At 35.2% G+C, this 11,218-nt stretch overlaps 1 protein-coding gene across 1 annotated transcript; it reads right to left on the bottom strand.

The window, feature by feature from the left end:
* Positions 1-5,642: 5,642 nt before the first annotated feature.
* Positions 5,643-9,978, bottom strand: LOC7460198 (nicotinamide adenine dinucleotide transporter 1, chloroplastic). The gene is made up of 9 exons (XM_002302701.4): positions 9,525-9,978; positions 9,342-9,443; positions 9,112-9,218; positions 8,423-8,471; positions 8,154-8,263; positions 7,437-7,531; positions 7,244-7,332; positions 7,072-7,166; positions 5,643-6,210 (listed from the first exon to the last, which is right to left on the bottom strand). The coding sequence occupies exons 1-9, from the start codon at positions 9,607-9,609 to the stop codon at positions 5,974-5,976; spliced, it is 969 nt and encodes a 322-aa protein (XP_002302737.1). The 5' UTR covers positions 9,610-9,978; the 3' UTR covers positions 5,643-5,973.
* Positions 9,979-11,218: the final 1,240 nt, after the last annotated feature.

The raw sequence follows: 11,218 nt of genomic DNA, 5'->3' as shown, positions 1-11,218 counted from the left end.
GTATTTGAAGGTTAAACAAGTTTATTTGGGTCTCTACTTGGTTTTATAGGTGTTTAGGATCAAAAAATAGTTGAAACAACTTTTATTTTTGTTGAAAACACATTGCCCTAATTTTTTGATGACCCTCTAGTCATCGAGTTTTGGGCATGTAAATGACATGTCGTCTGCATATATAGATGACATGTCATCCACATAAGCAAATAATGTGTCACCAGCGTTTTATTTTTATAAAAAAATAAGGGTGGACGACACCCTCCATTATTTGAATAAATAAATAAATTCATGGTGCGTAGGCAAGACCTCTGTATGTGGTCATGATGCACAGGCAATGACATTTGTATGGGCTAGGAGCGTGGGTTTGCCCGCACGCCTAGCCTATTTTTTGTCTTTGTATTTTAGGTGTTCTTCATAGTTATTAAAGACAAGGGCCTATGAATGCGGTAGGCAGGTTAACTACAAAAATTTGTTTTTTAAAAAAAGTTCAAAATAATATCTTTTTGTCTTTTTTAAAAAGTTAACGGGTGTCGGTCTGGACTTTGACCAAGTTGATCGGGCTAAGGGTCAACCTGAGCTTTTGAGGGGGTTATGCCAGGTTAATTACTCTCTTTATGTTTTTTAAACCTTAGCTGGCCTAGGCTCCTGGTTAACCGAGCTACAAGTCAACCCGATGGGCCTATTCAAGTTATAGCTATGATATTTTCAATCCCTTATTTATATATATATATATATATATATATATATATATATATATATATATATATTATTTCATCTGTTTTTTAATATCTTAAAGTTTTATTTGGTGTAAAAAACGTCTTCTTTATCAAGCTTTAAAAAACTAGTCCTATTTGTTTTTATTTATTTATTTTAGTACAATATGCTACTTATGTTTTTTCTTCTTTGAAAATATTTTTGTTGTTGTTTTGTATAAAAAGACCTCTCGCGCACTTGGTTAGTGTATAATTGAATAAAAATTAATTTCATAAATAAAAAGTTATTAGAACTAATTAAATGCATGACGTGGATAACAAATCTGATAATGAATTCACTAACTAGAAAAATCCAATCAAGAGATCCATTTCAAAATAGGCCAAGCGTGTGGGTCTGCTTTTTTTCTTTTTCTTTTTAATTTTCTAATCAATAAATTTTTATTATGTATTTTTTAAAATGATTTTTTAATTTATATTTAAATTAATACATATCTCTTAATTCTTTAAATTGTTTATTTAGCATTTTTAAATAATGTCTATATGTTTTTGAGTTTAGAGAATTGAGATACAATGAAATAAACTCATAAAATTATTCTATTTTTTTCCAGTGTTAAAAATTAACTTGATCCTACATGTGGTGTTGTGTTAACAATTTTTTTTTTTGTATTTATTAATGTATATTATCATCGTTTTATTTTATTATATATAAATATCTATTTTTTAATTTATAATTATATTTTTCTTGATTTTCTTGATGTTAAAAAACACTTTAATATCAGCTACACAATCATTTTTTTATGTTAGGAAAAAATTATCCAATAGTTAGTAATAGTTCTTGACTTATTTAAAGAACGCTTTTTTATATATATTTATTAGCGTTGATGATTTAATTTATTTAATTAAATATATGTATAAACTTTTAAATTTATGATTAGATTTTTTTTATAAAAAAATACAATAATAATGCTTGCATATTAGTATTTTTTTTTGTTAAAAAAATATTTAATTTACAGCTAATTGCATGCCAAATAGTTAATATTTCAGTAAACCTTCGGGTCGATATCTATATCGATCAGGCATGGTAAAAACTATACATTCAGAGAGAGACAAAGATAGAGGCTCCCTGGTTAAAGTAAGAGCATTACATGATATGACCTCCTAGGGTGCCGGGTGGCCTCAACGTTCAAAAAATTCAAATGGATGGTTCGGTACCGAACCAGCCAGGTTTGTATTTCCCTTTGAGGGCCAAGGGGCGCGGCTTCATCAGGACCCACTTCACGGGCGATCGGCACGTATAAAGTATTTTATTTTCAACAACCAAGCTATGATAGCGCAACAGCCAATTACAAAAATATTTAAGCCAGGCCACTTAGAACTAGCCACGTCATCAGAAGCTCCACGACTGTCCGCTAGGTGGCACATTTCTATTGGGTGCTCTAAACATTTGTCCCGCCACCCGCAACCCAAGCCGGTGACGTTACTGTGAGGGGCAAACACGTACTATAAAATTCAGTACTAGAAATAATAATAATAATAACAAAAAAAAACTATAGACCTTTCTGCTCGTGTTCTTTGAATTAGGAAAAGAAAAAGGAGAAAGCATTTCCACTTTGAATTAAACAATTTGATTTTTATATATATAATTTGGATAGAGAGAAATTGAAAATAAAAGCATTAGGAAAATTACTCAGTAGACAATATTCAACTTGTTCCAAAATATCATAACTCTATGGCCTACAAATTCAATGTAATGTTTCTGTGGATGATATAAGCTGCAAATTGTACAAACAATACATTATTGGCTGGAGTTTTTAATTCTTTTTCCAAAAAATGGAGATTTTTTTCTCTATTCCAAATAAGTGTTTTTATTTGCGTTATAATCTGCTTTGGCAAGCATGGAACATTTACCTTTAAATAGAACCAATCAAACCAAATTTTTGAAAGCATGAATTTTTATGCTTTCAAAGTAAAAAAAAAATATAAAAACATTTTCTCTGTGTCCCACAGTCTCCATCTCCATCACAAAAGAATCTGTAATGTCTTTATGGCCAAAGCATAATTGTGCAAGCACCAAACCTTCACTTTAATGAAGAAAATGTTAAAAATGGCAGTTAAATTAAGTTCCTAATCATATTCCTATATAGTACACAAAAGGCAGTTAATTGTTGAACTATTATTGCAAATGCTGTAATTAAACTTGAGGCAGAGATTTCAGCTGTCAAAGTTATCAAACTAGTAATCATCCTTCCTTTATTTCCCCTTAATTATCAGCTTCACATGTTCGGCGAACCCACAAATTTGACCTCTGGCTTCTTAGAATGATTTTAGTCATCGATTACAAAGAAGGTGCACATCGCTTTCTGGTGCAGATTCATGCCCAGAAGATGGCGAGCCACATCATGTAATGGGATCGATCCTGTGCTTCATCTTATCCAAGCAACTGACTGAAATCCCCGTCTTAATACTCGCAATTCTTTTTAATAATTTATTTCCATGTTATTTCTGGTTAGGTTTAGGAACCGGAGTCGGCAAGGTTTATGAATGTATTGTGTAACTAGAAAAGGAAAAAAGAACTGGGCCAGTACGAGCAAGATACAAGCAAGATGCTTTTTTCTTTTATAAAAGAATTCGCTAAGTATACTTTTGCATCATCAGAACAGCCCGTAACTCTAGGCTTTCTGTAGAGGGATTGAAGCTTAGTAAAGAGAACACACAGTGGCCCTGCCATGGCAGAGCTAAAGGCACCCTGCAATCATTACAATTATTGTTCTTTGCTGGCCAGAAAGTCGAAAAGGAAAATATTTATCGCAATTCCATCTGGAAAGTAAACACCAGCGAAATCTAACAGCAAAGTATAGCTGCAAACTACTGAACGAATCTCACGTAATAGGATTATTAAGGATATGGAAAAGGTCAAGCCTTTACACTCAAGAAAGGACAGCTTGTTAAGAGACTAAACTTGCCAGCCAGTAGACAATCTTTAGTTCATGAGTTTGCAACCAAGTGGTTCCTGTTTTAAAATCTTGGCTTAACCTTAATCAAATATATAGTACATTAAAAGTATAAGGCATAAAGAGAAGAAGAGCAGAGGAGCATCATAGGTTTTTCCTTTTCCTTGGTTTTATAATTGTGGGTGGGGCAACCAGCATTCCCAATAAATCATGAAACCATTGCACTCCTTGCTCCTTGTGTGTTATTTTTATTGCGAGTAATGAAAGGGCAGTCCTTTAGCTTCCATGCCCTCCTATTCTATACTGAGGCATGGCACCTGTTGCAATACCACCGAGACTGCCCGCCCGCCCCACATACAATATCAAGTTGAAATTAAGGCTTTTGTAGTTTTGCCTATACATCTTCATTCATGATCTGCTTGCTTCATGGAAAGCCCGTTTTTTTTATCAGCTTAGCCTCGCCTGTGAAAAGTGCGGTGGCCGGCTAGCTTTCGATCACATCTAATGGCTCAGCTTCCTTGCTTCTAGCAAGTTTACATAAATCCAGTTTTCCAACAAAATGGGGAAAAACAAGGGAGTTCTCTTGCACGTAGAACGTCAAGAAAAGTCTTTATTGATTACAAACTGAATTGACCTCAAGGCTCTAACTCTGTTGTGTTGAGCTTCCAATGAAGAGATGAGGCTCATAGGATTCCCTTTTTCAGCTAATGAGTTGTCAAATTATGGGAACTATCCCCTTTATTAATACACTCGTAACTGGCATTAAGGAACAGAAAAGAGGAGAAGATTTTTCGAATCACGTTCATTGTTTTTGCCCTCGAGCTTTTCAGTGGGGTATATCTTTGCAAGGGAAGCATAATTCATCCTCTCGATGGGATAAGGATCTTAGTCTGAATGATAATAAAGCTTTAATTTTCTGGGAAGCTGTTGAGCCAAACCCTTCAAACTTTAAACCGACTTTCCAATCACGAACATATAAACTTTTGAGTGATTAGACAATTGAGTTATCCAAACAATGCCATCCTATCCTATTCTTTCCACCCTTCTCGTGTCTCCTTCGTTTTCAGAGAATATTATAGAATCCCGTTATTCAGACAACGTACTTTTACCAAAGCTAGAGGATCCTTCGGCTCAATCTGTACATTCGCTGGTTGTTTGGTCTGAAACTGGCAAACTGTAATAACAATCCATGCCAGCAGCAATTTAATACAAAGCCGATAACGGATCCTTAGTGATTATAACAAAGCCTGCTAACATCGGATCCTTTAGCAGCCCACGCAGAGATCCAAATTCAATGTGGAGCTTTACAACTTATGGCTATGGACGCTAGTAGCATTCGAAAGGTCAAACATTGCCCATTTACAAAACCAGGCCAACAACTTTCTGTTTTCTTTTTTCTTTTTTTTCTTTTTTGAGAAGGCAGCCATTTCTATATTCGAGGGCGCACAAATGCAAGCATGCCTTCTAGGGCCAATTACATGATCCAATGGGGAAAATCTTATACTAGGCTTGATGACAGGCTTACCTCTCTAGCCTTCAAATACTCCTAGTCCTTCCCTGAACTGCAATCCAGTTACACCAAAAGATATAGCGTTTATTCTTTTAACTGTGGTTCCCGCAGCTGCTGAAATGAGCTACTGGATGCAAAATTATTTCCATGAGAAACAGAGATTGATCCAGGGTTTCTCTTGTTCCCCTTCATAGCATGAGTTATGGCCACTTTTCAACGCTCGCCCATTCGATTGCTTGGCAATCACTTGTGAAGTTGGCATGTCATTGCAAAAGTACCAAGGGCTCCTCACTAAAGATAACAAAACCAATCACTCTTACGGGTGTTTCAGCATGCCGCAACTAGTTGTTCAGGTTCAGTTGCCTTCATACACATGAAAGGTACAGTCTTTAGGCAACATGTTTTATGGCACAAGAGCAACCAACGTTAAATGCGGGGGTGCAGCATGTAAAATCTTCAGCAGACAACGTTAAATGATTTCTGATTATTAAATATTATTCATAAAATAATGTTCCTATAAAAAATTCACACAGTATCCCTTTTTATCGTCATTATCACTGTCAGTTTAACATAATATTCACTCCCCTTCTGATAACTTCATGTTGCAGATTTTACGCTAGGGGATGTGGGCATCAATGCCATCCAATATTTCTAAAAACTACCCGAGACAATTATGAATACTTACGTATAATCTAAAAAAGGTATCATCATGACGCTGACCAACCTCATCTGCTCTTCCATGTTGCAAATTCTAGGCAATGCAAGTTTTATCTATCCACGCAATATTCTCAAATAAAATCCATCTTCACAATGTCTGAGGCTGTGGATCAGGAGGGGAAAGGGTAACAAGAAATCTGTGAATCATCTCAAAGCTGGTGAATGTAATAACAGCAGCTGGCGTTGTTCTAATAAGGTTGGTCGCACACCCTCGGTAAAATCCAGGGAGACCCTCTTGTTGAAATACTTTCTTTATGCAATCGACCACACCAGAGTAACGCTTTTCTGAGTGGTGGCCTTGTTCTTGAAGCCTTGAGCGAACTACCTGTACAATCATGTGAGAATAAATTTGTATGTTAGTGTTTCTGTCAACCAAAGACAACTAGCAACCAACAATTTACTGTCACATAGGAAACAAGCAAGAAGCTTAGGGGAGTTGGTGCATGAAGCTGTGGCTTTCTGTTGAGATATAAGTAGTTTGCTAGAAGTTAATAGCTCAAAGGGCCTGTGGTTTCTATATAGGCAATGGAGGTATTTGGGATAGCTTTTCTTGCATGATTTTTTGGCACGGAAATGAAATAAGAGAACATTTTTTAAAGTTATCTCTCTTCACTCCACAGGATTTCTGAATGAAGTCCTTGAGTATCAGCATTCAGGGTATGTTTTTTTTGTCAGTGAGCCCATTTCTCATCTTTATCTATTGTTTATATCTTCCAAACCAGGTCACATGCTCATAAAACTAAAACTTGAATGGTGCGTGATTCTTGCTACCCACGAAAGCTTATAAGCGCAAGAAACATCATAAGATTTTTTTCCTTTTTCTTAAGATAAAAGTGACTGCACAATTCAATGTGAGATCCTATATAATGACAGTCTTATCAACGATTCAACAGTTACTGGCAGCTTAGACAAGGCATTTTGAGTACGATTCTGATTGCTCAAAAACTGAATAGAACTTCAAGTTACAAGCAAGAAATATTTGACAGTCCAAAATTTTTCCTCTTCAAAAACAAATAAAATCCAGAAAGAAGACCATTGAAAGGCTACAGAGCTGCCTGAACCTGGGAGAAAGGAGGGGGCGAGGTGGGAAGGCAGCTGAGCATCTATGACGTTTCTATTTTTCATGCTGATCAGTGATTACATATATATTAACTCAAGAAATCAGACCATTTTTTCAACAACATACCTCGTGTGGATATGTCAGTGTTGAAGCAAATATTTTGGAGACTGATGAGGCAACAGCAACATCACGTGCACCTAGTTTATCCATTGCGGTATTATCTGAAACAAAAAAATAACTTATAAACAATTCTTTCCTGTTTTAAATTACTAAGAGATTAAAACCAGTTATAAATTACCTCGGGTGGCCAAATACATTTTGATCTTCTCGTATGTTGGAAATTGGATGGCAACATGACTGATACCAGCCAATGCAGGCACAAGACCACTGATTACCGCATAAAAAATCTTAAGTATTATTAAAACTCATCTTCAAACTTTAGACATAAATATCTAACACAGCCCAATGATATTCATTGAAGAATTCAATACCTGTACAACCCACGGATGCCTTCCTCATAAGCTATTCTTCTCAAAGCAGACAGTGTACTCCTATATGGAACAACACCAGCTCTCATTCCTTGAGTCTGCAGGACAGAAGCAAACAAAACAATGTGAATGCTGACCACCTCAGCACCTTGAAATATGCAATCATCCACTATTTTTTCCACTTTCCACACTAGAACAAGTCACTTGCATGTATAGAAGATTTAATTACCATTATCTTGTACAATGCACAAATTTCAATGTCATGACTTAGGTACATATTGCAAAACCATATCACATAAAATAAACAAAAACTAAAATCATAATCACAAGCAACCAAATTAAAACAACAAAATTGTTGCTCCTAAGCACGCTGAAGTTGTTGGCTGGACAACTAAGACATCTTACGCATCAGAAAATAATAACAAATGGGAACTCGAGAGAAGGTCCTCTCCTCTCCTCTCCACCATGAGCTCACACTTGGCTAATCCTCCTTGAATGAGCATCATAGGTGGGGGCATGGTATGTTCAGCAAGGAAACAAAAAAAAAAAGCATGACTCAAATGAGCTATAGGTTTTTGCATCCTGCTAAATCTACAAGGTGTATTAAATAAAAAAGCTTGACCTAAAATTCCATAGATGCTTCTGTTGGTAAGTGCTAGATTAACTAGCACATTTTTTTATAATAACAGACAAAATAAGACATGAGCAAAAATCACACACTTGAAGTCTTGTCTTTACAACCCAAAGAGGATTTGTGAAAATAGCTGTTACAGCTCCAGCACCAGAAGCAGCTATCATATTAGCACCTATTGAAAGATGATGACCTTCATCTACACAAGCAACACAATCACAGGCTCATTAACACCAAAAAGAAGAAAAAAAAAGGTACTGTGAGATAAATGTTAAGAGAAACTATGAAAGAGGGGAGAAAAGAAAGCAGCAATGAAGCTTTGTTTAATGACCAGTGAAAGTAACAAATTAGCACTGACCATTGGAACAAAGAAAGCTTTTGAGCTGTTCGTAGATTGTAAAATAAACCTGTAAAAAAAAAACCTAGATCATTAGGAAGAAAATTTAAGGCAGCATGATCTACAAAAAAAGGAAGTCGGAAATGCTAGGGGAAATGAGAAAATAGAATCAAATATTTTAATTCTGATATATTTCATTATCTTCAAAATTCATCCTGTGGCCTCAGTTCTCACTAGTGATTGTTTATTATAAGGATACAGAATCAAGTCCATGAAGTACCTAAAAGAAACAATGCATGGTGGCACTGAAAATTGCCTGTGCTGTAGAGATGAATTCATCAATGACTTCTAGATTGAGGGTTACGACAAGTTAATCATTGTTTTGTTGATTCAGTCTGTGAATGGATTATTTCTTCACTCACCACGTTTCTAAAATTCAGCATCTTACAAGAACGCAAACAAATTTAATCGCATAATAACAGAGTTTATAGATATGCTGTGCCATGCCCTCGTCAAATTCTCATAATCAAGCTCCAATTTAGTTAAAAATGCTTGCAAACATAATCACACACTTCACACAAACTAGCATGGAAACCCAACTCAAGTGCTTCTGTTTTATAACAATAACTAAATGTTGTGACGTACAAAACATAAGTTCGAAACAAAACTCACTATGAGAACTAAATTGAGGAGGTAAGGCTTCAACTTACAGCCCAGTTAGGAAGCAGTGCGAGCACGGTTGGAGCAAGCCCCCGGTACATACCACGCAACCCCTCCCTCCGGAATATTTGTTCCAAACTACTAACTATAAGACTCCCTGACCAAAATTCAAAGAGAATTTCTGTAATTAATAAGCAAACCACACGGATGCAAATATTTAAGGAACTAATTCAATTTTGGCATCTGTTAGAATTTTTATTTTTTTAAGAAAAAATCAAACCTTTAAAACTATTGGCAGCAACATCGAGTTTTGGCAGGCCATGAACCTGAAACCTAGTTTTGATAACATCTAAAGGACAGACGAATGTAGCGGCAATAACTCCTGAATCCAAATTAAAAAAGAAAGCATCAATATTTCAATTAATTGATCTAAGCTAGAGAAAAAAGAAAGAAGTAAGAGTACCGGCAGCAGCACCGGCGCCGGCATTGCAGAGAAGACATTGCTTGGGATTAGGACGAGGATGGACATGAGAATCGGTGGAGGACATTTCATGTGAAAAGAAAAAAAGCAGAGATTCGAGAATTAGAAAAAGAATACAAGGAATCCTCTCTGGAGAGGGAATTTGCTGACAGCCAGAGTTGCATGGCCAGAAGATGAAACCCTGTTTCGATTGTTCGTCGAACCCGTCCGAGTATGTTAGTTAGGGTTTTTTTGTGTGGTTAATAACGGATCGAAGAAATCGAATTAGGAGAAGGTATTCGATAGGGTCGAGGAAAGCATTTATTGTTGGGTTATTGCATTGTAGGAGAAAAGGAGAGAGAAGAACAACAAAAGGAGAAAGATTCAGTTTCCTGTGTGGATTTTATTAGTGAATTTCAAGAGAAGGTCCGGAATAAAAAACGTGAGGCTTTCTTTAATTTTCGTGGGGCAATAAACTTTATGTACAACAACGTCAATTTTATGTAGTCGCCACTCTAAATATCTTAATAAATAATCATATGAAGTATCTTTGTAAATTGACCCTCCATAACCTATCACAAGATTTTTAGTCAATATGATGATATTTTGGAACATGTAGATGGAAGATACGTGTCTCGTGTCTTTATCGTTCGACCAATACTATAATTAATATATAATTAAAATGTATGTCATGTAATTAACTGATCTTATAAAAATTAGCGTAATTAATAAATAAGTTGACACGCTCATGCAATTTCATCAAAGCATGTTTTCGAGGTGTTACAGGATTATAATCTTGAAAATCAAGCATTTTAGTTATTTAAAGAATTATAATAGTTAAGATTTTAATAATTTACCATGCTTAATTAAAATACTTATCTGACCTTCTTCAAATATCATCGGAACAATGCTGATCTTGCATATATAAAACAAACATATCATCATGACATACCTTAATAACAAAGTGGTCATGTTTGTTAGCACTCCTAGAAGTAGTCGAACCTTCTTTAGTCTGAACCATCTCTCTCGATGTCCTATATCAGCAAATTATTAGCCTTTGCAATACAATTGAACATCCATATAGTTTAATTAAAAATAATAATTGACGGTAATATAATTTAAAATAAATACAAAAAAAATATCATACATTATCTAGTTTCACAAGTTTTTCTGTTATGACCCCTTTCTGTTTAATTTAAAAATAATAATAATTATGAGTGCCCCTTTCTAGCTTTCATCTCATTATGTAGACGAGTGGATTTCCTTCGACCTTTATTCATTCACCATCTAGTTGGGCATTTATATACATTTGGACCACCATGTATAGGCCACAACAGTATATTATGCAAAGGTTGAAAACGATGACTATATGCATTTTTATACAACAAGTTAGAGTAGAAATCATCAACAAATTGCACATAGTCCACATTTCGTAAAGTGTAATATGCAATTAAGTGTGAACATGGTAGATAATACAGTTGTCATTTGCTATAAATACAAGTTGTTTCATTGATGTTAATTGTTTTCCACATTTATCGTGTAATGCCAGTTGTTGGAGGTATCTTAGACTGAAATATCTCGCCTTTAAGTTCAAATTGAAGATGTCCCATCAGCAAGTATTTCAGCTATGACATTTGAAGGTTACAATACATCACGACTAAAAAGATCTTCAACTTTTTCTTTGCGCTCCATAAAAT

Source organism: Populus trichocarpa, chromosome 2 (assembly GCF_000002775.5).
Source record: "Populus trichocarpa isolate Nisqually-1 chromosome 2, P.trichocarpa_v4.1, whole genome shotgun sequence".
NCBI classification, from domain to species: Eukaryota; Viridiplantae; Streptophyta; class Magnoliopsida; order Malpighiales; family Salicaceae; genus Populus; species Populus trichocarpa.
Note: the sequence above shows the minus strand (reverse complement) of the source record. Positions and strands in the feature narration are given on the sequence as shown.

Excerpts from the sequence above, each read along its gene's own strand:
- LOC7460198 (XM_002302701.4), bottom strand. The coding sequence starts at position 9,609 with ATGTCCTCCACCGATTCTCATGTCCATCCTCGTCCTAATCCCAAGCAA. Across the intron at positions 8,264-8,422 it reads AAGCTTTCTTTGTTCCAATG|ATGAAGGTCATCATCTTTCA; the intron begins GTCAGTGCTAAT and ends TTGCTTGTGTAG. Across the intron at positions 6,211-7,071 it reads CACTGACATATCCACACGAG|GTAGTTCGCTCAAGGCTTCA; the intron begins GTATGTTGTTGA and ends ATGATTGTACAG.